Source organism: Melozone crissalis, unplaced genomic scaffold (genome assembly GCF_028551555.1).
Source record: "Melozone crissalis strain CALT ecotype California unplaced genomic scaffold, PUWL_Pcris_2 ptg000029l_1, whole genome shotgun sequence".
NCBI classification, from domain to species: Eukaryota; Metazoa; Chordata; class Aves; order Passeriformes; family Passerellidae; genus Melozone; species Melozone crissalis.
Window position 1 is genome coordinate 977871 of NW_026535807.1, and position 27196 is coordinate 1005066.

General features: G+C 53.8%; 1 protein-coding gene across 5 annotated transcripts in view; it reads right to left on the reverse strand.

Moving 5' to 3' along the window:
- The window catches only part of GRM7 (glutamate metabotropic receptor 7), a 168912-nt gene extending 151747 nt beyond the window's left edge, over positions 1–17165 (reverse strand). For 3 of the 5 annotated variants that reach the window (XM_054281305.1, XM_054281302.1, XM_054281303.1), the window contains exon 1: positions 16621–17164. In XM_054281305.1, the coding sequence (XP_054137280.1) occupies positions 16621–17136 (516 nt within the window). In that variant the 5' untranslated portion in view covers positions 17137–17164. Of the gene's footprint in view, positions 1–16620 lie in introns of all 5 variants that reach the window. The other 2 variants (XM_054281306.1, XM_054281307.1) reach the window with 1 other exon arrangement.
- Positions 17166–27196: the final 10031 nt, after the last annotated feature.

The window sequence follows — 27196 nt, forward strand, 5'->3', positions numbered from 1 at the left end:
CCTAATTTTAAATTCATTGAAATGCATTTATGCACCTTTAGACTGAACTCGTTCAGGCATTTACACCACAGTAATGAATTGTAGGACAGCACTGTAGGCACAGAAAGAAATTCTTTCCTTCTGTAGAGTTTACATTTCTAAATTCAATCGTGGGGTTCATTGGCATGCAAAGAGTCCAGGGACCTTTGTTAAACAACGACATTTAAGGATAAATGTTTCAGAAGATGCACATTGAGAAAGTCTCTCCTATTTGAATGTCAGGAAATTAGAAATATTCTAATGAATTCCATTTTTTCACATCTTTCATCAAAGCCTTTGTAAAAAAGGTCACTATCTTCACTTGTTATTTTAAAAAGCCTCCTGCAATTTGCCTTCCTGCCATAATTAGAGGGAAAGTTCCCACAGCACCACACCACAACAATCCAGGGGGACTCTTCTTCCTCCTGATTGTCAACAAATTTCAGCATCCGAAGGCAAAAATGATGAATTTCAGAGGCATAATGAGGCCGCTGGTCACAGTCAACATTACATAAAGTATTTGCATTTCATGCTTTCTCTGAACTGGGAGCTCCCTGAAGTCTGACAGCCTCAATATGCTGAGATGAATTATTATTTTATTGACATTTTCAAACTACTCCTCTCCTTTTTTATTTTTCTTTTCCCCTTCAGACAAAACTGTTTGAAACCCCTTTGCTGGATCTGACCCACATTTCAAAGAGGCTCCATCCACTCCTTGCTGCGCTGACTCCCAGCTGCAGGAGCTCGCTCACAGGCAGGGTTTCATCTCCTCATTGCTCATTCAGGTTCCACCCCAGCCCCAAAATCCGGGAGCTGCTGGCTCCCAGGGATCTTTGGTGGCTCTGGGTATCAGAATAACAACCAGCAGGCTGTCCCCTCCAGGGCAGGGCTGTCCCAAGGCAGGGATGGCCCCAGCCCTGCTGGGAGCGCCCCAGTCCCACCCCAATGGGAGCATTTGGTGCTTGCTGGGAACAAAATCCAGCTGTGGCTGCCCCTGGATCCCTGGCAGTGCCCAAGGCCAGGCTGGACACTGGCACTGGGAGCACCTGGGGCAGCGGGAGGTGTCCCTGCCATGGCAGGGTGGCACTGGGTGGGATTTGGGGTCCCTCCCAAGCCATTCCATGGTCCTGAGGTCCCTTTCCCTGTCACTTCCAGCCCTGCTGGGCTCCTGGAGCAGCACTGTGAGGCCTTGTGGAGGGTTTCTTGTGATTACCAAGAAATCAGGCCCCGAAAAATAACTCCCAGCCATTGCATCTGCATTTAAAAGTCAAGTTCAATCTTCCCTTATTACAGCTGCAAAACCCCTCGCTATCTAATTCAGATAAAGTAACAAAGCTGCACTTCCAATGATTGGAACTAAATGCAGTTAACCTTAAAAAGTCACTTTTACAAACAGAGCAGATTTATCTGGATTTAAATTTTAGTTCTTGTGCAAAGGCTTGAGAACAGGTTCCTCCCCATTATTCAATTTAACAATAATAATAAAAACCTCCATGACAACTATTACAAAAAGACTGTGATAAAGCCTGAAACCTTTTTGATAATGAAACATACAATTTCCCTGGTTGAAGCATAATTCCCCAGGGAACATTTTAGAAAAGATACAGAAGAACTGTCGTGTCCCAATTGTTCATGTACAGAACCACATGTGAGAACGGCACATGGGGAAAAAATCAACTTTGAGAAAAGCTTAAAAAGAGATCAAGGGCGGGAGAGAGGAGACAATTTAACTGCAGTTCTCATTAGGGCAATTAGAGTCATTAATGTGGGAGAAGCAGGAAGGTTGGGTTTCACCCCAGGGGACATCAGGGCCACCTCCTGGGTCATTCTGGGTGCAGATCCCTCTCCAGAGCTGGCCCTGCTGCACCCCTGGGCCCTCAGCACTCCATGACTTTCACTTCTCAAAGCTCCAAAATGCATGGAAAATATTAAAATTGCCTATAAAATATATGGGTCACAAGCTGAGGTTCCTTCCTGGGCTGGAGGAAGGCATGGGGATGTCCTGAGCATCTCAGAGCTCACTGTACTGCTGCAGCCCTTGCACCTGTGTGACTTTTAACATCCCAGCTCCTGCAGCCAGGAGTTACCATGAGAACCTCCACCCTCATTAAAACAACTGCTCAACCATGGGTTTGTGGTTTGGGCTTTGAGGCAGGTCTGTGTCTGAGAGGTTTGAAGAAATCTGTATTTTTAACTATTTTTTCTATCAGGGCAGGGGACTTTTTTACAAAAACTGCCAGCTCACGAAGCCCAGAGAGTGTGATCACATCTTGAATCAAGCACATGGCGCCACTCCTCTCTCTGTTTGCTATTTGTGCCTGTTGGCTGCTGTCTCCCAGGAGCTCAGAGGTGCTGCGGTCACAGTCAGCAGCCAGGCTGTGATCTCTGAGCCCCAGAATCATGTTCCTGTCAGCAAGGTGTGAATTTAAAATCCCATCTGGAGAGACAGAATGATAAAGTGCAGAGTGGGGGGGAAAGCCAGCTCATTAAGCTGACAAATCCATTGTAACAGAAGGACAAACCAATAATACCAGGATGGATTTGTGTGCTCTGGGGTCCATCCCAGCAATGCCCCAAATCCCTGGGCTGGGTTTGGCTCAGCAGCTGAGGCTGCCAGCATGAGCTGGGCTGAGAGGCTCCAGCAGAGGTTTGTGGAGCTGCAGAGCAGAGCTGGGCAGAGCAGAGCAGAGCAGAGCAGGGCTCTCCTGCTGGATCACGTTTGTCAGGCAGACATCAAACATCCATGGATCCCTTAGTGCTGCAGGGACAGCTCTGATCCTCGGGCAGGTGTGGGGCTCTCACAGCTCTGCTCTGCCTCCTTTGGGTCCTGCCCGGGCCAGCCCCAGCACAGGCTCTGTTCTGCCCGGGCACAAAGCACATTTCACCTGCAGCATTCCCAGGTGCCTTCCCTCGATGGGAAGGTGCACCTGAGCAATCCCAGCAGCACCCGAGTGCCAAAATCGGGGGCACTGGGGGGACACTGGGGCCCTGCAGGGCTGGCAGCCAGAGATCAGCCCTGAGACAAGGGACAGCATTCCCTCCTGCACCAGGACACAGCTCACAGCACTGCCAGAGCCCAGCAGAACTTCCCTTGCCAAGGCTCTGGAGGAAACGGGGCTGGTTATTCCCAGGTAGGTTTGTGTCTGTCCCTAAAACCACGAGCCAAACCCCAAGGTAAGGGCCCTGCCACTGTGCTGGCAAATCCACTCCAGGCAAAACCCAGCCCTTTATGCACTGTCACTGCAGTCATTTGTGTATTTTTACTGCTATATGGGCAGGGTGGAGGTCAAACCCTTCCTGGTCATCTTTCCCCAGACAAATCCTTAGCACAGTCCTCACTGGGAAGGGTTTATACATCCCACACAAGCTCTGCTGAGTTACACACCCATTTCTATGACAGGCTGTATTTTATAGATCAAAAAACCCCAAACAATGAATTCCAAATATATCTGTTATATCTGTGATGCCTGGAACGAGGATGAGCAGCACGGCTTTAAAATAAAACGGGAAGGGCTTTGTGGGTTTGGCATCTGCCAAAGGATTCAGGTTCAATAGCACAGACACCACTTTGCCAACTGTTAAGGAAAACAGATTCCAGTTGTACCACATTTTGCTTGATTTATGTGAGCACAGGGAGAAAGATGAAGGGGAAAAAATAACCTGCAAAGAAAAAAAAATAATTTTTTTTACCTTGTTTTTCTGTTCTGCCTGTGAACCTGCCAAGTTTGAGGCCGCAGGAGCTCCCCCACAGCTGAGCACAGGCACAGCAGACCCCGCTCTGTGGATCTGCCACGCATCCCTGGGCACTGGCAGGTCCCTGGGGCTGCTTTTATCCCCAGAGCGGGATAAAAATCAGCTAAAATCACATCCCTGCTTCCCTGGGCGTACAGCAAGCACTCACCTGCTGCAGGCAGGAGTCAGGTGATGCACTGCTTTCTGAAACCAGGTACTGCCTGACCCAGGCCTGCCAGAGCTCCTGGGTTGTGCAATGTAAAGCAGGTCCCAGAGCAGCCCTGGGTTTGCTGTTGCTCCCCACCACCCCCAGGAGAAGCAGCCCCAGCCCAGCCCCGGCAGCCCCTCCTGCACCCAGACAAGCCTGAGCATTTCTCGGTCCAAACGAGGAACAAAACCAGCTTTGCTTGAGGGCCAGGAGGAGCAGTGCCTGTGCTCCCCCGCAGCTCCCAGCCCTCCATCCCCAGCACAGCCTGAGCCCATTAGGGCCAATTCCAGCTCTCCCAGGGCTGCTCTCCCTGCCGGGCCATTTGCTCCCTGCTTGCTATTTTTAAACTGCTCCAGCTCCTGAGAGTGTTTTGTGCAGTGCAGTGACAGGCTGTCACTTCCCTGAGCGCGGCCCTTCCCTGTGCTCAGCGTGCCAGGGAATTCACCAGCACTGGGCACTGCCCTGCCAGGCTCCCTGCAGGGCACCACGAGCTCTGAAACAGTGCCACTGCCTCCTGGGCCACGGCATCCTGCAATGGTTGGCTTGGAGGGACCCCAAATCCCCCCCAGTGCCACCCCTGCCATGGCAGGGACACCTCCCACTGTCCCAGGTGCTCCAGCCCCAGTGTCCAGCCTGGCCTTGGGCACTGCCAGGGATCCAGGGGCACCACAGCTGCTCTGGGAAGAGGGAGAAGCACACACAGCACAGCACAGCACACACATTCATTGCTGAAAACTCCCTGCTGTGAGACAGCAGCAAAGGCAAAGCAAAGCAGTGTTCACCAATAAAGCATGGCCTGAAGTCTGCCCATCACTGCTGGACAGAGTGACACACAGCAGCCAGTCTGTGCAGATTGCTATGAACTGCCACTACTGCTTCTGGGATGGAACCTCTCAGCTCCTCCTGCAGTCCAGCCTTGCTGTGTTGGGGGTCAGAGGAGCCCCAGATCTACTCCAAAGGCTGCACTTCACCCTGGAGGTCTTTTCCAGCCTTATTGTCACTATAGGACACAAAATAAAATGATGCAGACTCACTGCTCCAGCACAGGAGCACACCCAGAACCACCCCTGGCTGTTCCATGCCCAGGTTTGCCAGCAGAGCCGTGGCAGGCACAGCACAGGAGGCACCTCAGCCTTCCCCTGCCACAGGGAGCAGCACAGGCTGGGCTGGGCTCGAGCAGGACATTTTACAGATGAGTTCTCAGCCCCATTCCTCATTCTGTGCTTCCCATTCCTGCTTCTGTTCTCAGAGTTATTTCATTCTCTTCTGAAATGCAAGGAGATTCTTCCTGAGGAAATAAGCACAGGGGTGGGAGGCCTTTTTTAACAACAATTCGATTCCCCAGCAAAATACATTTTTCACAGGTGGGAAAAATTGTATTTGGGATTTATTTCATTTCTTCGTGGATTTAATGCTCTTCACAGTTTATCACATCACTGAAATATTCCTGAAGAAGGAAAGTGGCTTTTCCAGGGACTCCATTACCTCTGCTGTGCTCCTGTTTCACACGGAGCCGTTGGGCATCCTGGTGTGTTACAGAAGGGCTTGTGCAGCTGCCCTGGGATCCTCGTGGGGCTGGAAAACCCCAGGCCACTGCTCATTCCCACATTTCCAGTTTGGCCAAACAGGAGCTGTCACTCCCTCGGGGCTGCTGCCACCCTGGGCACTGCAGGCAGACGGAAAATTCATCCTTTTGTGCCAGCTTCCAAAATCCTGTGAAGCCAAAACCCCTTCACCTGGGACACCAACGTTCTGCTGCAGGAGATGGAACAGGCAAGGAGCTGCCAGTGCAGAGTCCCAGGGTCCTGAGGCTGGCACAGCCCTCCCAGCCCAGGCAGTGCCCAATGCCCACCTTGGCCCCAGCCCAGAGCTCTGAGTGCCACCTCCAGGTGCCACCTGCAGGGATGGGCACTGCTGAGCTCCCTGGGCAGCCCCTGCCAGTTGTGGATTCCAGCTGTGGATTCCACTTGTCCATCCCAGTTGTCCAAGGCTTGCTGGAGAATCAAACCATCTCTTCCTCCTTTGCAAATCCTCCACGTAGCCACAGCAGCCACATCTCAAAAAGATGATTTTCTTCGCGTCATCATCCATGGAAGGGGTTGGGATGGAAGGGACCGTAAGGGTCATCCAGTTACTCGGAGATTTTCTGTACTGCTGTCAGACAGAAAAACTACAAACCCACAAAAAGCCGTTTAATTAATTTTTATTGTCAATATAATTTCTGTGCATTCGAGCCCTGCCACCAAATTACCTGCTTTAAAAATCACTAAACCATCTCTATTAGTGCTGAATTTTATTCCTGCAAAAATAACAACTTCCTGCCAAATCTGAGCTGACACTTTGTCTTTATTTTTGTAGTTATTCCTGCCATTTTTCATTAAACTGAATTTGGCCTTGGTCCTATCCATTAGGACAGGGTTTTGGTGGGATTCACATGGGAAACAACTCCATGCACTCAGGGCTGTCTGTGCTGGGGAGGTGCTGTCTGTGCTCTGGGAGCTGCCATGAAACCCCAGGGTTCAGTTCCAGCCACCCATGAGATCTACCTGGGTGTTATTATTTCAGCACCAAGCTGTGGCTAGCCAGAGGTGCTTCTAAAGCAGCAAATGCTGTGCCAGGACACCAGGACAGCCATGGGGACAAGGGCTCTGCTCTAACACTCAGCGGGGAAGATCCAGCGTCACACCCAGACAGATCCAGCATCACACACAGAGCAGCTCCAGGATCACACCCAGACAGCTCCAGGATCACACCCAGACAGCTCCAGGATCACGCCCAGACAGCTCCAGGATCACACCCAGACAGCTCCAGGATCACACACAGACAGCTCCAGGATCACACCCAGACAGCTCCAGGATCACGCCCAGAGCAGCTCCAGGATCACACCCAGACAGCTCCAGGATCACACCCAGAGCAGCTCCAGCATCACACCCAGACAGCTCCAGGATCACGCCCAGAGCAGCTCCAGGATCGCACCCAGAGCAGCTCCAGGATCACACCCAGACAGATCCAGGATCACACCCAGAGCAGCTCCAGGATCACACCCAGAGCAGCTCCAGGATCACACCCAGACAGCTCCAGGATCACACCCAGACAGCTCCAGGATCACACCCAGACAGATCCAGGATCACTCCCAGACAGCTCCAGGATCACACCCAGAGCAGCTCCAGGATCACACACAGACAGATCCAGGATCACACCCAGACAGCTCCAGGATCACACCCAGAGCAGCTCCAGGATCACACCCAGAGCAGCTCCAGGATCACACCCAGACAGCTCCAGGATCACACCCAGAGCAGCTCCAGGATCGCACCCAGACAGCTCCAGGATCACACCCAGAGCAGCTCCAGGATCGCACCCAGAGCAGCTCCAGGATCACACCCAGACAGCTCCAGGATCACACCCAGAGCAGCTCCAGGATCACACCCAGACAGCTCCAGGATCACACCCAGACAGATCCAGGATCACACCCAGAGCAGCTCCAGGATCACACCCAGAGCAGCTCCAGGATCACACCCAGACAGCTCCAGGATCACACCCAGAGCAGCTCCAGGATCACACCCAGACAGCTCCAGGATCACACCCAGACAGCTCCAGGATCACACCCAGAGCAGCTCCAGGATCGCACCCAGAGCAGCTCCAGGATCACACCCAGACAGCTCCAGGATCACACCCAGAGCAGCTCCAGGATCACACCCAGACAGCTCCAGGATCACACCCAGAGCAGCTCCAGGATCACACACAGACAGATCCAGGATCACACCCAGAGCAGCTCCAGGATCACACCCAGAGCAGCTCCAGGATCACACCCAGACAGCTCCAGGATCACACACAGAGCAGCTCCAGGATCACACCCAGACAGCTCCAGGATCACGCCCAGAGCAGCTCCAGGATCACACACCCAGACAGCTCCAGGATCACACCCAGAGCAGCTCCAGGATCACACCCAGACAGCTCCAGGATCACACCCAGAGCAGCTCCAGGATCGCACCCAGACAGCTCCAGGATCACACCCAGAGCAGCTCCAGGATCGCACCCAGAGCAGCTCCAGGATCACACCCAGACAGCTCCAGGATCACACCCAGAGCAGCTCCAGGATCACACCCAGACAGCTCCAGGATCACACCCAGAGCAGCTCCAGGATCACACACAGACAGATCCAGGATCACACCCAGAGCAGCTCCAGGATCACACCCAGAGCAGCTCCAGGATCACACCCAGACAGCTCCAGGATCACACACAGAGCAGCTCCAGGATCACACCCAGACAGCTCCAGGATCACGCCCAGAGCAGCTCCAGGATCACACACAGACAGCTCCAGGATCACACCCAGAGCAGCTCCAGGATCACACACCCAGACAGCTCCAGGATCACACCCAGACAGCTCCAGGATCACACCCAGAGCAGCTCCAGGATCACACCCAGACAGATCCAGGATCACACACAGACAGCTCCAGGATCACACCCAGAGCAGCTCCAGGATCACACACAGACAGATCCAGCATCACACACAGACAGCTCCAGGATCACACACAGACAGATCCAGGATCACACCCAGAGCAGCTCCAGGATCACGCCCAGAGCAGCTCCAGGATCACGCACAGACAGCTCCAGGATCACACCCAGACAGCTCCAGGATCACACCCAGACAGCTCCAGCATCACACCCAGAGCAGCTCCAGGATCACGCCCAGAGCAGCTCCAGGATCACGCACAGACAGCTCCAGGATCACACCCAGAGCAGCTCCAGGATCACACCCAGAGCAGCTCCAGCATCACACCCAGAGCAGCTCCAGGATCACGCCCAGAGCAGCTCCAGGATCACACCCAGACAGATCCAGGATCACACCCAGAGCAGCTCCAGGATCACACCCAGACAGATCCAGGATCACACCCAGAGCAGCTCCAGGATCACACACACAGACAGCTCCAGGATCACACCCAGAGCAGCTCCAGGATCACACCCAGACAGATCCAGGATCACACCCAGAGCAGCTCCAGGATCACACCCAGACAGATCCAGGATCGCACCCAGAGCAGCTCCAGGATCACACCCAGAGCAGCTCCAGGATCACACCCAGACAGATCCAGGATCGCACCCAGAGCAGCTCCAGGATCACACCCAGAGCAGCTCCAGGATCACACCCAGACAGATCCAGGATCACACCCAGACAGCTCCAGGATCACACCCAGACAGATCCAGGATCACACCCAGAGCAGCTCCAGGATCACACACAGACAGCTCCAGGATCACACCCAGAGCAGCTCCAGGATCACACCCAGAGCAGCTCCAGGATCGCACCCAGAGCAGCTCCAGGATCGCACCCAGAGCAGCTCCAGATTCCCCAGCCTGTGAGCTGGCAGTGGCCCAGCAGGGCACTGCCCTGGGCTAAGGAGGGTGCCAGCTGCCTGGGCTGTGCCCTCCCTGGCCCTGCTGGCACCCCTGCTCCTGCTGGCACCCCTGGCACGGCTGCAGGGGCTCTGTTGCGGTGGAGGGCAGCTGTTCCTGCACAGCATCTCTCTCCAGCACCTCTCACCCTACACAGCCAACACCAACCTCCCATGCTGTTCCCTGGCTCCCAGCAGCTTCAGCCTCTCCTCCCTTGGCTCTCCCCACACAGGAGCAGCCAAGGCCCAGCACAGCCTGGTGCTGGTGCTGCTGAAGCCTCTCAGGTGGATCAGGACTCCTAAACCACGTCTTTTCTCTATTTATCACCCATCATTGATTGTTCTGATTGTCCTAACATCACATTAATGCCAGACAGGCAGGACCAAAAAGCCAAACAGGTGCCAGGGCTCACCCAGAGGTGCTCCATCCTCTGCTCACCCAGCACAGCCCAGCACAGCTCTCTCCTTCCCAGCCCAAGCCCTGAGCAAGACCTTGAAGAAACAGCTCACATTTACAGTGTAAGAATGCACAACAATGATATTTTTGTCTATCTATCTATCTATCTATCTATCTATTCTATCAACACCCTCATATACAACCATGCTCAGAGGCATTGAGCAGAACCGTCATCAGGACAAAATCTTGTGACCTGTGACTGCTCCAAGCCCTCCCCTCCACCCCCACAGCTCAGCCCATTCTTCTCCCAAGAACCCAGCCCAAAACAGAGCTGGTGGATGTGCCCTGAATGTGCAAACACGGACCTGCAGCACCTCAGGAGCGCAGGGCACTGCCAAGGGGAGCTCTCCAGGCTTCTCCTCTTCCCAGTGCCAGCCAGAGCCAGGCAGCCCAAGTGCCTCAGTGATCCCAGGGGTGATTGATCTCCAGCCAGGAGCACGTCCCAGGGCTTGGGGAGCATTTGCCAAGCTCATTTCAAAGGGCTGGGAAGGGAGGCACAGCCAGCATCAACCGACACCTGAGGGAGAGGAGAATGCCCAGCACTCACCCAGCAACTTAATGCTCTCCAGACCCCAAATGACACAGCAAAAGTGTCCTCAGCCCCACAGCCACAGGGGCCTGGGGTGCCCTCTGTCAGCCAGGGGCACTTTGTGCCCCCAAAAGGGGTGGGAGCCCTGGGTGTGCCCGGGGTGCCCCATCCTGCACCTGACACCGCTCTGCTGCAAAAGGCTTTGCTCCAAAACACAGCCCATGGAGGAGGACAGCCCCATAGCACCCACCCTGCATCCCCTGGAAGAGCAGGGCACACACAGCCCATGGAGCAGGACAGCCCAATAGCACCCACTGCACCCACCCTGCATCCCCTGAAAGAGCAGGGCACACACAGCCCATGGAGGAGGACACCCCCACAGCAGCCACTGCACCCACCTACATCCCCTGAAAGAGCAGGGCACACACAGCCCATGGAGCAGGACACCCCCACAGCAGCCACTGCACCCACCTACATCCCCTGGAAGAGCAGGGCACACCCAGTCCATGGTGGCCCTGGGGACACCGAGGAGCTCCAGCCCACCCCAAGAAGTGTCAGTGTCTGCTCGTGGGGCAGCAGGCAGGGCTGCAGAGCTCTGCAGGCTCAGGGCTGGGCTCACTGCAGCCAGGGCAGCACAGGAGGGAGCTGTGGCCATGGAGGGACAGGGCCACCACCTTTCCCTGTCCCTGGCCCAGGCCAGCAGCAGGAGCAGGAGCAGGAGCAGGCTTTATTGCCATTGAAGCGGTGGTGGTGGCTCAGAACAACTGCACTGCCTCAGCAGAAGGGCCTGGGAGGAGCTCATGAATCACCAGGAAGGAGCAGAGCTCTGGAAATCCTTGTTCTCCTTTAGCCCTCTCTGCCTGGGTACCCTCTCACCCCACTAATGGCCTGGCTGTATTGGATTCCATGCTCGCCAAACAGCCTTCATTACATGCTTGGTATCTCCCAAAATTATGATAAAATTCATCATGGTCCAGTGTCTGGGACACTCAGCATTGTCACTCATTGAGATTAATTTGAATACCACTATAAATAGAAATAACAACATCTGATCTTATGAAACACTATTGTGCTGGATGGCTTTAATGCCTCCAAGCAAAACTCATTTAATAGAATAAAATATGGAACAGAGTACATGTAGTTTTGTAGTATTACTGTTATGAGATTCCAAAGCAGATCAATAATTCTTATATAAAAATTAATGCCTTGAAATGATCCCTCCACTTGTCATTCCAGAGAGGTCACCTTACTTTGTTTCAAAGAGCAAATTGGGAATTGCACAAGTGAACTTGCTGGAAATGTGCTCTCCCTGTCCCTGCACCCCTTGTGCCAGCCCCAGTTACCCCTGAATCCCGTGCCCATGTCCCTCCCTGTCCCTCTCCATGGATGAGCATCCCTCTCCTGGCAGAACCGCTCTCCTTCCAAATGACCCTTTGCAGTCCCTCCTGCCTTGAGAGAGACACTTGAAAACAGATTAAGAGCCAAGATTATTGCTCAAATTGAATTCTGCCTTGTCGAGAAAATGAATTTTACCTCCCAAACGCAGCGTTCCAGAAAAATACCTTCCCAGCACCTCCAGCCTCTCATTAGTGACTCCCCATGTGGAATTCCTGAAGAGAGGATATTCCTGGCCTTTTATTTATCCAGGAAAAATCAGATCCCACCTCTCTGGAGCAGCCTCCCAGCTGAGGCACAGCCCTGCATGGTCAGGGTCTGACACACGTCAGGGCCTCACTACCAGCAAGGACAAATAATCAGGGGCTGCTGAAATGAAAGCTCATTAAAGAACACAAAAACTCCTTTTTATTGAGAGGAGGCAAAGAATTAAAGGTTGCTGTTTCCTATTTTCAGCTTTTTGTTACATTCTCTGTGTAGGAAACCAAAAAATGTGGAGTTTCCTGAAATATCTTCTCTAAAATGAATCATTACTCCACTGCCTAAGAAGTGTTGTCCTGTTTGAAGTGAGGAGAGGAAAATGCAACAATCAGGTCAGGATTAATAAATTAGCATCCAGGTAAAAACCCTGCTGAAATGTGGGAGTTTTCCTCCCAAGCCCCAGTGGGATCCCAGGTACATTCCAGCAATGAAACCTCCCCAGCATCTCATCAGGGCAGGGTCAGCAGGAGGGGCTCAAACGTGGGCTGGGAATGGAAATTATCTCCCATGGAATGGGATCCCACATTCCTGCAAGAAACTTGAACTAAGAGATGGAGGAACAACCATTGCAGACATTTTCCTGGGAATCACAAGGAGTTTCTAGACACTGATCAGATCAGCAATATGGAATTCATCAGAAAGCAAACACTTCTGAGGGATCTGATGGAACCATGGGATCACAGATGGTTCTGTAATTCTCACACAGCCCTGCCCTTCCTCCCTGTGCCTGAGGAGCACTCCCAGCAGGAGCAGGATCCAGAGCTCCCCTCGCTCCCTGGAGCAGCTGAACGCCATCCCAATCCCATCCCAATCCCATCCCAATCCCAACCCAATCCATCCCATCCCATCCCATCCCCAGCCCGACAGCCTCCCCCAGAGAGCCTGGCAACAGCGTGTGCATTTTGCAAGAAAAGAGCAGCATCCAACTCAGAGCTGCACTTTTAAGCTCCCTTCCTTTCCAAATAATCTCATTTTTGTGATTACTGTGTCTGGAGCAGAAGGCAGGACTGCAACTGTCATCTTCCTCCTTCGGCAGGAAGGAAAGGCAGCCAACACCCCCAGGGAGATCAGGGATGTTCCAATTTGCACTCCCAGCCTCCCTGCACTGCCTTAGCCCACTCTGCTGCACAGTTCCCGGGAGGGGCTCGGGAACAGCCCCCTCTGGGCCACCAGAGCCACCCCTGATGAAACCCCACGGGGATTTAGACAAGAACAAAATTATTCTTGATTGACTCTTCCAAATTGCATCCACCGAGGACACAAACCTGAAGCAGTAATTTGCTCATTATGAAAATCTGTCAGGAGAAGTTTGCAGGGAGCACAAAAATAAGTGCAGGGAGCACAAAAATAAGTCTTGCAGCATTAAAAGAGGAGTCAGGGTGCTGATATTCCCCATATTGCATGGTTCTACTCCTATGAAGCACCCTGACCATGGTTTTATCATGGGGTTCCATTTGTAGGGAAAGCTACAGCCCTGCAAAGGGACAGCATTTTCTCCAAAGCAAAACCAGCAGCCTAAAAGCATCCTGCCTGAACTCCCTGGTGCATTTGGAAGCAGCATTCCAAATTATTTTGCTGTTATTTTTAGGAGAGATATTTAATTTATGACCGGGCTGCTATTTACTGGTGCGCACTGATAGAATTGTGTTGGGAAGACGCCCCTGCCTTTGACACACGTCCTAGGGAGCCAGCAGGAGCAGTGACCAGCCCCAAGTCTCATTTGGCCCCATCAGCACCAGCCCCTCAGCTGGGTTCCAGCAGCGCCCTGTGCCTGCCCCATCCCTGGAGAACCTCCCACCCCAGCCATTCCAGGCTCTTTTACCCGAGGAGCAGCTCAGGGCTGGGTGAGGGCAGAGCTGCAGAGCAGGGCAGGGGCTGATCACAGCAAACCCCCAGTGCCATGGGGTCCCCCCATCGTTCCCCACCCCAGGAAAGCTCCCCCAAAGCTCCCCCAGCAGTACCTGCAGGGATGAGCTGCAGCCCCAGGAGCCCGGCCCTGGCCCTCCTGCTGCTGCACCTGTTGGCTTTGGCCGAGGCTGCTCGCAGCCCCTGCGCCGGGAGGGAGCTGCAGGCACAGCCAGCACTGCCTCCCATGCAGAGAGGAAGATGAAGAGCCTGCACGGACCTGGCCCCTCCTGGGGAGAAGCGCCTGGAGCAGCAGGAGCTGCCTGAGGAAGCCCTGCTGTGCTCTGGATGGGTTATGTATTTCTATAGATACAGATTTACACCCATTTGCTCCCTACAGCAAGCACAGCACGAATACTTCTCTCCCAAGATATTGTCAGAGAGGCACAAACTCCATTAGGATTTCTTTGCAGGGGCCTCCACAGAACCTTTACCTACCAGATGTGAGGGAAAAGCCAGTTTGGGCATGCAAATAAGCGTTCAAGAGCCATCCACCCTCCCCTCACCCACTGCCCCAGGCAGCAAAACCGACGGTGACCCCTGAGAAACAAGCTGGCTGCCACACTCAGCAATTTCAGAGAGTTCTGAGGTTAACAAGATTTTTTGTGACTGGTACTTGGTTTTCTTCTTTCCGCTAACTTAGAGCTTCTCATCCACCCACACACAATGACACTTAGCTGTTGAACAGGTCTACTTCTCCTCCTAAAATAGTTATTTTCTATTTCTCTGTGGCTGAGCATGTTCTAAATTGTGTTTTGAAGGAGGAGAGGACAACAGGGAACAGTTTTACAGCATGAAAGATCTGCTTCAAGGCGGCTCATCCAAGCTGTAAAATAGATATTCAGTAAATTCCCTCAGCATGGGCCAGTTCCTGCTTTCTGGATGATCTGGTTAAATTGCAGTTTTGAACAGATGCTTAGTCACAATACATTAAAACATTTAGTTTATATAAATATCTCTACATGGAGAAACTGTCCAAATATCTTATTTTCTGACAAGTAACGTATCACCAGAGGCTTTGCAGGTATTGTGGCATTATCCTAAGGGTGCCTCGGTTTCCCTCAGAATGGATGTCGGTGGGATGGGAGCTGGAGTGGCAGAGCTGCCTCCTCCACGCTCCTGGCAGCGGCTGAACCCGGGCTCGGGCACAACGTGAGCCGGGCACAACGTGAACCGGGCACAGGGGGCTCCGGGCTCACGGGAACCGGGCTCGGGTGGCTCCGGGCACAAGGCGAGCCGGGCTCAGGCGGATCCGGGCACAGGGGAGCGGGAGGAGCCGGAGCGGGAGGCACGGCACGGTGAGGGCACACAGACCCGGGGATCCAGCGCTGAACTGCAGCCATGCGCTGCCATCCGCCACGATGGAGCGAGCACGGAAAAGCAGCGGCTCGCGGGTGTGATATCACGAAATAAATATGGCAGGGAAATGCCCGGGCACGGCTCAGGGCAGCATCGCCCCGCTGGGCTCGGCCGGGGACGGATGGCACCGGCAGCAGATGGGAGCGGGAGGCTCGGCGGCTGCTACAGCACCGAGCGCCTCTGCCGTGAAAGCCTCACAAGTTTCCAGCTGGGAAACGCGGGGGATCTCTCCGCCCGCTGCACAAAAATAAAAAAATCCCTCCACCACCTTCCGCATGCGAAGGCGTAGGACAGGGAGCGAAGAACTCCGCTGCTCACGATGCATCTGGTGGCGCTTCTGTCACTGTCACCGCACCCGCGATCGCTGCCGAGCAGCACCCGGCGCTCGCTTGGGGCCCGGCGGCTGCTGCGGGGCCCCGGGGGGACACCTCGGTCCCAGGGGGACACCCCCTCATCCCGGGGGGACATCCCGGTCCCGAGGGGACACCTCAGCCTCGGGGGGACATCCCAGCCTCAGGGGAACACCCCCACATCCCAGAGGGACATCCCCTCATGCCGGGGGGACACCCCAGCCCTGGAGGGACACCCCCTCATTCCGGGGGATCCAACCCCGGCCAGAGCCGGCCAGATGGCCCCGCACGGCCCTGGGGCAGGAGAAGAGCGGGGGTGACGAATCTCCGTGCCCGACACCCAGCGAGGCGCGGCGCCGGGGGCGAGACGGGCGCGATGGCAGCGCGAACGGGGGAGAGGCGAGGAGGGGGAGAGCGGGCAGCGCTGCAGCGCATCTCCCCCGCACACACACACGGCTCTGTAATCCCCCGGCTCTGCTCATCCTTCGCTCCTCCCGAGCCCCGGAGCCCGGCGCTGAGCCGCCCCCGCTGCCCCCGCTCCGGGCTCGGGAGGGAGCCGGCACCGAGCCGGGCAGGCGCTGGGCGCTGGGGCTGCCCCCACAGCCCCGGCTCGGCCGAGAAAGCCCCTCCTGACCCCCTGCCCACCCTGTCCCGACCCCCCGCGACCCTCGGGCCGTGCCCGCACCGCCGGCATTCCGTGCGGGAGCGGAGCGGAGCCGGCCGTGCCCCCCGGGATCCGTGCGCCCGCATCCATCCCCGCCGAGCCGTGGCTCTCGCTAACGCAAACCCAGCGCAACCAGCGCCTCTTCTCTTCCTTTTTTTTTTTTTTTTTTCGTTTCCTCTTTTCCCTCAGGCATTGCTTCGTGCAAATGGGGCGATAAATCCAGAAAGCGCCACGCACCGTGGAGAAGGGAGAGGGCGGCGGGGAGGGGAAGCAGCTGCTCCGGAGGGAGGCGGATGGAGCACCTGGAGAGGCACAGGGGAGGCGGGAGCGGCGGAGCCCCGCGGCACGGCCCTACCTGGAACAGCCGGAGGATGTTGGCCACCATAATGGACACGGAACTTCCCGACGCCCCGATCACTCCAACTACTTTCTCCGGCTTGACGAAGACGGGCGGCTCGCCGTTGGTGCACCTCACGTCGGAGGTGTCCTTCTGGATGAGCGCCTGCACGAAGGTGAGGGACTGCTCCAGCGCGTAGGTGTCCCGGGAGCAGGTGTCCAGGATGCGGGCGCCCAGCGTGACGTTGGGCAGCAGGTCCGGGTCGCTGTTGATCTGGTCCAGGGCGTAGAGCATCGCCTCCAGCCTGTGGATGCCGTTCTCCTTCTTGATGTCCCCGCAGGGGGAGCTCGGGGGGCCGGGGCCCTTGGCGTGCACGGGGAAGAGGCCGCCCAGGGTGATGTCCCCCTCCAGGCGGATGGAGTGGGGCGCGTACATCTCCTGCCCGCGGGCCGCCTCCCCGAGCAGCAGCTCCAGCAGGCAGCAGGGCAGCTCCAGCAGCGCCAGCAGCCGCAGCACCCTGCCCGGCCGGCCCATGGTGATGCCGCCGCCGCCCCCGGGCGCTGCCCCGCGCTCCCCGGGGGCCGGGCCGGCCGGGATGGGGTGGCCGGGGGAGGGCTGCGGGTTCGGCCGCCCTGCCCTGCCCTGCCCTGCCCGCCGCGCTCCGGCACCGGCACTGGGAGCGCGCCGCGCCGCTGCCGCTTTAAACCGGCCCGGCCGCCCGCCCCCCGCCCGCCCCCCGCCCCGCCCGCCGCCGCTGCGCAGCGCCCGCCGCACCGCCCCGGCCGGCCGCGGGCACGGGCACCGGCGTGGGCATCGGCACGGGCACCGGCGTGGGCATCAGCGTGGGCATCAGTGTGGGCATCGGCACGGGCACGGGCACGGCACGGGCATCGGCATGGGCATGGGCATCGCAATGGGCACGGGCTCGCGACGGGCACGGGGATGGAGCCGCGGGGTCCCGGCTCTGCCCGAGATGGGGCTGGCGGCCGTACCGGAGCCGCGGCGCTGCGGACGGGGCAAGCGGGGGAACGAGGCGGCTCCGCACCCGCACCCCGCTCCTCTTACCCCGCTCCCCGCAGCCGGAAGCGGAGCGGGCTCGGGCAGCGCGGCTCGGGAGCGCCCGCCAAAGGCGCCGCGCGGGGGATGCTCGCTCGGCCCCGCCGGAGCAGCGGCAGCGGCAGCAGCAGCCTCATCCTCCGCCTCGCTCTCCGGCGGGGAGCGCAGCGCCGCGGGGCCCGGCAGGGCCGCCGGGGACAGCCGGGGACAGCGGGAGCGCCCGGGCAGCCCAGGGCATCCAGAGCATCGATCCGGATTGTGCCATGGGAACCGGAGCCTCCGCCCGCCGAGGTGGGTACCAATGGAGCGGTGAGGAGGAGGAGGAGTTTGGATGTAACCCCGTACTCCCAAACCCGAAGAAATGCAGCTGAGCTCGTTCTATTTTAAGATCTCCAGACCCATTTTTCTTCTGCACGCCCAGATCTCGAGGATGATGGAACATCCTGGTTTTGTTCCCTTTACTCCAAAACTCTGACACCCCAAGGGACACCACCACCTGTTGCCATTCCCTCCTGACCAGCAAATCCACGTCCTGGCACATTCCTAATCACAGCCAATGCAGAATGCATCTCTCACATGCTCCCACCAGACCAAGCACATTTTTCGGAGGCAAACTTTAATTTCTCCTTCATAAATACCAGACCAGGGGTAGCTGCTGTTCATCCCATGGCCTCTGACACACTCTGGGCCAGCAGATCCCGTGTGCAGGAACCTGCCCAGTCACAGGATCACAGAGTGGTTTGCATTGGGAGAGACCTTCGTGATTGTCCCATCCCACCCCTGCCATGGCAGGGACACCTGCCACTGTCCCAGGTGCTCCAGCCCCAGTGTCCAGCCTGGCCTTGGGCACTGCCAGGGATCCAGGGGCAGCCACAGCTGCTCTGGGCACCCTGTGCCAGGGCCTCACCTCTCTCAGATCACCCACACATCTTAGAAAAGTGCCTCCCTTTACACTGCCAACAACAGAATGGGTGGGGTTGGAAGGGAGCTGGAGGACCACCCAGTTCCTCAGAGATTTTCTGTAGTGCTGTCAGACTCCCACCCTCTCTGCCAGGGGGTGGAGCTGAACCAGCCCCATCCCCATCCCTTGCACACACATCCCAACTCCTCACATCACCTACTGCACATGGGATTTCCTTCCCAGTTCTCCCTTGTTCCCACCAGCTTCATCCCCTTTTGCATCTCCACCCAGGGAGAGCTCTTTGGTGCCTGTTTACCTCTTGCTCACTTTAAGCTCCTCAGTCAGAATCTTGCTTCTTCTTCTTCTTCTCATTCTTATTCTTATTCTTATTCTTATTCTTATTCTTATTCTTATTCTTTCTGAGTCTTGTGATTGGACCCTCAAGTTTTCCTCGAGTGCTCAGTTCAGGAAGGATGTAAAAATAAATAAATCACTTCTTCTAATAAATCCCATTGTTTTGCTGCAAGTCACCTCATGATTTTGAAAGATGCAGCAGATGCACCAGAAGAAAATGACAGTTTTACAGTATGCAGATATCTTTATTCTCCTCCTGATTTTATTGGTTGGAGCCCTGAAGCATCAAAGATTATTCTGATTACATTACACAAATTGATAGAGCAATCACTGCTCCGGATCCTCCTGATATCCATGAGAGTGCCCAGTCTCTCTCCCACTCTTTCTCAGCTAACAAGGACCACTGGGCATCTCCTGGAAACCCTGTTTGTCGCTTTGCAGTTTCCTGCCTTTGGAGCTGAGCTCTCCTTCTTCTTATACCTGAGCCCCATCCCCTCTGCTCTGAGCTACCCACACCCAATCTGGCCCTCTCAGACAGGAAACTAAATATAATAACAGCCTGTGCATCTCTCACTGCTGTGCTTTCCTTGGGAGGAATGCCAGCCTCAGAGCTGAAAGGCCTTTTCCAACCAACAGACTCTGTCATGCTGCGATTGCCTTGGCCTTGCTGAGCACCTGGGGCGAGGCAGCGCTGACTAAACCCAGCAGAGAGTGTGTCACACCTGTGCTGAGCAACATCCCCTGTGCCACTGCACCTAAAGGATCCCTCCCCTCCCCTGAGCCCACCTCGAGGGCCACTGGCACCATAGGACACAAAGGAACACACCGCTGCTCTCAAGGTGAAGGAAAAAGGGAAGTTTATTTTCTGACTCCAACATTTATAGATTTGCAAAAGTGACAGTGGATTGGAGGGTGACAGTGCCACCTCTCCAATGACACTGGTCAAACTAACAGTCCATCAAATTTCTCTTCTTCCATAAAAGGATGCAAAACAATGAGTTATTTACAGAAGGTGTGTGAGAAAGTTCGCTACAAAGAATGTCAACATCAGAAGGCTTAGAAAATCTTAAAAAATCAGGGGGACAGACCACAGTCAGCATTCAGCACTCAGAGCATCCAGCACTCAGAACATTCCACACTCAGAGGCACTCTCAGCAGTTCCTGAGCAGAACCGAGTCATGGCCATTCCCCCTCTCGGAGCCATGAGTGTTTCCCCTTACCCTCAATCCCAGGAAAGCTGCAGGTAATCCTCGAGGGCTCAGGAGGGGATGCTGGTGCAGGAAAGCAGCCCTTTATGTCTTTAATGGGGCACTGGCAGGAGCAAATGGAAATGGGGGAAGTCACTGCAGTGTGAGTTTGTGTTTCACTTCCCTGAGTCCCTCGTGTGCCCAGCCCAGCTCCCAGCACAGCTCTGAGCTCCCAGACCCTGAACACGTTCTGTACTTCAGCCTTGGGAGCTCTGCCCTCACCCCTGCTCAGGCTGAGAGCCTGGGGTGAGGGTGAAGCAATTCTGCTTTTCTCAGCAGGGAATGGCACACCAGGGAGCTCAGCACTGGTCTGATGCCCTGCTGCCCCTCCAGGTGTGCCCAGGCACCCAGAACCAAAACCCCACCCCAAACCAAAACCCCACCTCCCATTCCTGAGCCTTTGCAGTGCTGGGGACACACTCCATCTCCCCCTGGGGAGATTTGCTTCACCAAACACAAAAACCCAAAAACCGCAGAACAAACCAAAAATTCCCCAGAAAAATAAACCAAACCAAATAAACCCAACCCAAGCCTGATCTTTCTAGCAAGAGAATTTGTTTAGAAGTAAACACTGGTTAAACACATCCAAGAGAATATTCAAAACCATTTCTTAGCTTGCCTGTCAAATAAGATTCAGCCAAATTTCTCCTGGATAAGCAAAGACTTTGCCAGAAAGGAAGGGGCTCATTTCTGGCACCCTCCAGGGTGTGATGTGATCTCCATCAAGGAGGATCCACTGTCAGAGCTGCTGTATAATTAAACATTGCCTTTTTCTGGGCAGCTGGCAGAGCAGACACTAAATCCCATCACAGCCAACCGGTGGAAGCAGCCCAAAGAGCGATGGGCCAGCAGGAAGGGGGAATAAAACAATCCTTCAAATATTGGTGATGTGGCAGAGGCTGCCACGCAGGCAGAGGTCAGCCTGGACAACTGTAATGGACGTGGTACAAGCAATTAATTTGTTGGGTGAAGTCAGGCTCGGGAAAGCAGCCAGAGCTCCTGCTTATCTGCTGCTCAGAAAATAATGGATTTCTGGAGCAGAGGCCAGTGAAAAGCTCAGATCCTTAACTCGGGCTTTGTTGCTGCTGTTTACAAAGAGAAGGTGTCAGTGAGGCTCTGGTTTCCAGGGAGGACAGGGGACAGCAAATTCTCCTCAAGGATATGGTCGCTTAGATACCTCCCTGGATCCTTATTTATGTAAGGGAAACATTACTTTTACAATTGTAGCTTATTGAATTATAAAATATTAAAATATATTAAAATTATAAATAGATTGTAATTTATAAAAGATATGAAGTTATTAAATCTACAAGACATTATGGATTGTTTCCAGGACAAAACTGCAACGAACAGGTTGTGCTAAATGGACTCTCTAGGCCTGATTCTCTGCTGCAGCACTGGTGTGACCCTGTGGAAAAGGAAACAGCTCTGAGAGCCAAGCTCAGCCATCCTTGGGTGCTCTCTGGGGCCCTGAGCATCACACACTGAGTTATCTTCCATCTGAAAATAACCCATCTCCCAGGGGCCCTGTGCCTCCTGTGCCCAGGGAGCAACAGGAGGAGGAGGAGGAGGCCAAGCTGGTGACATCCAGGCTGGACCTGGCAGTGCCAGGCTCACCCTGGGTTGGAGATCTGAGGGTGGATCTCAATGACTTTGTGCAGGACGTGGTTAAAGGGTCCTGGAGCAGGGATCAGGGAAGGAGCAGAAGGGCAGGAGAGGAAGGCCCTGCACCTACCAGGAGCTTTTGGGTGGTCTTGCACCCAAAAATTGCTGCACTGTGCAGCAGTTCCCCTTTCAGAACGCGAGCTCAGTGCCCCGGGGACGCGAGGCTGGTGGCATTTCCCAGCGCCCAGGGGAAGCTCCCCCGGTGCAGCCCCATCCATCCCTGCCCAGCCCCGAGAGCCGTGCAGCCCTTCCCCAGGAACGGATCAATCAATTGCACAGGAGACACCTTCCAAGTGCTCCTTGGAGATCACAAATCTGCCAAGCAGGCAGCTCTATTAGATGGGCACTTCAGCCAAATCATTAAACTGGCTGCCACTCACAGGGAACAATAACTTCTTCTTTCCAAACACTTATTATTCTCTGTTTCTTATTTACTAAGAATATTTTGATTTGCTTAATGCTTGGAACATCTTCCTGCACTGCTGAATTAGAAATGATGGAATTGCACATTCAGGATAATTAAATAAGACAGCTTTCTCCCAATAATAATAGTGTTGTAATGTCAGACAATAAAGGGACCCAGCCAGCTCAGGCAGGTCTCCTCCTCCCCTTCTGGCTGTGCTGCCTGGACTTTTCCAAGGGACAAAGTGGCATTAAAGCTGATGGAATCACTCAGGATGCTCTTGAGAGGCTTTTCCCTCCCTGCCATCAGCGCCCTTATTCTGTCCTTTACAGCTTCACCAAATTTTAAACACTTTAAAGATACTTGATAGATTTTTTTTTCCCCCCCAAAGAACACAGGCAGAAAATGCTTTATATATTTCTGAAAAAGCACCTTGAACCAGTGCCATCTGTCCCAACCCCTGGTTAGGGCACTTGGTCCCTTTCAGGGGAGATGGACACACAGCTCACCCTTGTGCAGCTTGGGGTGTGCTGCTCCTGCCAGCCCCTGAAACTGCTCAAACACCTCCATGGCAGACAGAACCCACTCTGAACCAGTCCAGAACCCACCCTGAACCAGCCCAGCAGTGCCAGCACCCACCCTGCAAATCCTGCAATGAGTCCCTGCCATTCTGCCACTGCTGCCCAGAAGTTCATTACTCTCACTGACTCTGTTTTCAGTAGCAGGGTGTGCACAACAGCACAGGGACTCTCTGAGGGATGACTTGGCCTGGATCAGAAAGGATTTGTCTGCAATCTGCTCCGAGTGCGTGAGCCCAGGGCTGATCTCACACCAGCAGGAAAAGCCTGGGCAGGGAGCCCCAGAACCAAGGAGCACCAGAGGGGTTTGGGGTGGAAGGGCCCTCAGAGAGCATCCCAACCCTGTGCCATGGCAGGGACGCCTTCCACAACCACACATTTGCACACTCACACCTTCCCGGCTTTCCAATGTGTCCTTTTGGGAATTTGATGATTTTTGTTGAACTAAGAGAAGTCACTTTAGCAGAGAAAAGAAACATCCTGGGGACTTGATGGATTTTGTTGTTTGCTGTAACAGAAAACTGCAGTTCCTGAGTTTAGGCACCAAACTCATCCCTCTTGGGCCAGCCCAGCCCCACGCTCTGAGCCCTGGCTGCTGCTCCCCATCCCCAGGAATGATCCCAGGGGAGGCCCCAGCCAGGAGTCCCACCACAGCTGGCACCCTGCTAATTAGCCCTGACAAGCCCTGATAATGAATCATTGAGAACATGAGTTAAGCATGAAATAAAGCAAACTCCAAGGATCTTATGTAATTCTTCCTACTTCAATGGCTGCAGGAATTGAGTCATGAGATTGTTTTGGAACATTTTATGACATAAGTCAGGAGAGTTCTTTGTAAATGAAGTTTTTAAACTTTTTTTTTCCTTAAGGGCCCTTCATGGCTATGCACATTTTGTACAAGTGGAGATCTTTTCCTCATCTCTTTTATTTACTCCCTTAATGCCCTTCTTCATTCATGTTGCAGCAAGCCTGGGCTGTACAAGGCTTTACTCTGTGTGCATCAACAGCAAGCTCAGGCAAAAACCATCGACAGCCTGGTGTCCCCAGGTACTGCTAACAGCTCCTTTCTGCTGCTGTGGGCCCAGGGCAGAGATCTTTACCTTCATTCTCCTGCTCTGATACACTGACTACCAGACAATCCTGAAAATTCCCATTTCCTGGTGCCTAACCATGGCTTTCCTTCATGGCCTGTCCTACTCCATGAAATGAATTTTCCCCTGGCTTCACCTCTCCCAGCACTCACCTGGTGAGCCTCTGGATGCTGGGGTTCATCCCTGGGGGAGCCAGCACTGGGTCCTGCAGTGCCAGGCTGCATCACCCATCCCATCCCATCCCATCCCATCCCATCCCATCCCATCCCCTTATGAAAAAATGATGTCAAAATGCTTCTGTATATATTTATTGTGATAGGCAGGGCTGAGGCCCAGATCTGATACAGATATTGGATCAAACCCTGTGCTCCCTGGCAATCTAATTTTATCCTGACACGTTGATTGCTCTCTCTTCATCTGTGGCTGCTGTCCCAAAGGGGCTAAGTGAGAGGAGCTGCATTTTTTTTTTTAACTTTCCTGTAAGATGACATGAAATAAATTCAGAAGAACACACACAAGAACAATGTGGGGTTTGTTATTCACGAGACAGCTCTGAGAAGGGGAAAAAATTGGAGCTGAGATTCGTGAAGGATGGCACAAAATATGATGGAATTTCTGACTAATAAATCACAGAGAACCATTCCAAACCGAGGGAACTGGTCCATGCGTTTTGGAAATCACTCTGTATTGCTGTCCCTGCTTTCCAGCAGGTGTTAAACATGGGATTTCCTAGAAAATCCAGGATCTAATGGGGAATTACAGCTTCCAGACCTACCAAAGCCAACCCCAAATGCAGGTGCAGGGATCCCTCAGGGATCTGGAATTTCACAGGCAGCAATGTCCCTCACATGCAGCACCTCAGGGAGGGATGCTGAGCTCTGCCACAGGGCACAATTCATTACCTGTCATTTCAACAAGGGCTTGCAAGGATTTCCCCAGATTTCCATGGGTATCAAACTCCAAATATAAAGCTGAGGAACGCCAGCAAGGGGCACAGCACCAGACCTGGACAGCAAAAGCAACAAACGCCCTTGGAAGCACCAAAGCAAAGGCAGACAGAAGGAACAAGCCCCATATCAGCCCGAAAGCCACAAGCAGGAGATGCCTGGGTGAAAAGCACATCTCCCCCTCCAGGACTGCTGTATTTTACCAGAAAATGCCCATAATGAACCATTTTCCCCCTTTAGCTCTGCTGAGAGCAGCCAGAGCTGAGCCCCTGCTCTCCCCACCTGACCCCCAGTGCAGGGGAGGGTCCCTGGCCCCTCTCTCTGGGGTGGCCCTGGGGGTCACAGGTTCAGCTCAGCAAATATTGGTGCTGCTAATGGCACAGGAAAACCCGGGGTCAATATTTGCACAGCCAAAGCGCTGCCCTTAATTTTCCTGCAAATATTTAAGGAAAAAGTCAAACAGAGACTCACCCTCCCGTCAGGAAAGCCTCATTTGCACCACTGACAATCCAGAGTTTCTCACTGAACCTCTCTCACTTTTAATAACCCAAAACTTAAAAGTGTTTCTTAATTTTAGCAGCTTTTTTTTCCTCCTGACCCAGATACCAACAAGCTTTTACTACTGGGAAATGCAACGTTCATGCAGCAGGGCTAAACCCATCATCTATTTCTGCATTCAACTTGGAGAGCTTCTCTCCCTCCTCTTTAATTCCCCAGCTTGGTGGTGCTCTGCATTCTCTCCAGGTTTAGAAGGTGTCTTGTGTTCCCCCTCTGGCTCCTCCATCAGCTCAGGGCCCAACCCTGCCTAAATCAAACTGAACATTTCAGACACACCAATGGCGGCTCAGGGTTGGCGTGAGCAGACAAGAATAAAATTGCTTTTTATGGGGTTTTTATTAAAAGCAATTCAGCTTGGAGAACCAGAGGATGAATTAAAGGAGTGGTGCTGGGCTGTGTGTTAATTGCAGCCAGTTAATTTAATTAGGGGTGGCTGATGAGGGCAAGGCAGTGCTGGCTCTGCCACAGCCATGGGGAAAATCCATGTCCTCAAGACATCCCCTGGATTTTCTGCTGGTTTGACTCATTAGCAATTTTCCTTTTCATGCTCTTTGAGAGGGAAACAACAGAAAAAAAAGGCATTTTGGAGCAGAGAGGAGCAAGTAAAAGACAGGCAAACCCATGAGAGCACTTAGGGAGGAGAAAGCCCTGCTGTGTCCCTGTGTTTGCTCGGGAACTTTTCCATTTACACCCAAGGCTCCAGCTCAGGGGTCACACCAGGCAGCCCCAGCACTGCAGCGGGCACAGGGGAGCCTCAGGAGCTTTTAGTGCTTCCAACCAACACAGGAATTCCAAACAGGAATTCAGGTTCAGTCCCATAAATCACAACTCCCATTGAAGCCCTGCTTGGGAGTGGGCAGGATTGGGATGTGCTGAGTTAATGCTTGAAATCAAAGTAACCACTGACAATCCTCCTGAAACACAGCAAATTTCCTTTATCCTCACTGCCAGGAAGGAGAATCTTCCCTTCCATCATTACTTTATGTCCTTTTCTGTGTTTATGAGGCAAAAGTTATCTAGGCATTTCAACCATTAATTAATTGAAACTTCTGCTTAATCCCCACCAGAACTAGGCTGGAATTCTTTAGATTGGAGTGTTTTGGAATTAATTGTCCATCTCTATACCAATGAAATTGTGGATTTGTTCAAATCTAAGGAACATTTAAGGTTGGAGTTGATGTTCTTTTTCAACTGTGATCATTTTGTGATTCTGTGAACACAGTCTGAAAATTCAGAAGGAAAGAATGACAATGAGAGCATCCCTGAGGGAAGCAGACCCATCCCAGCTCCTCTTGTGGCCAAGGTTTCATGCTGGGTCCCTCTTTAGTCAAAGCCTTCTCCTGGTCCTTTTCTGTGTGCTGGGAGAGCTCCAGAGCCAGTGGGAGGGTGGGCCTGGGGAGATGGAATGGGCTGGATTCCATGGATTGACAGAGAGAGGAGCAATCTGCACCCTCTCTTGTAGAGCAGAGGCCTCCAGAGAATGTGGCTGTGCTGGAGGAACAGCAAACCCTGGCCAGCCAAGAACCACACCATAACAGCTGCATTATTTAAAATTATTTAATTGGCAGTGAGCGTGCAATCCAAGGCTGCAATACAAGCGAAAACCCACTTGAGCCAAATTGCTGGGACACAATCATTTGCTGATTAATCCCCAAAGTACACTGTAAAGGACATAGCCAAAGACTTCAGGACAATGGTCTCGTTTTTACTGTGCCACATCATATTTTTCATTTACCAGTGCAGTTCTTGTTAAAGACCTGTAATTTCATCTTTGGTTCACCCTGTGAGAAGCCT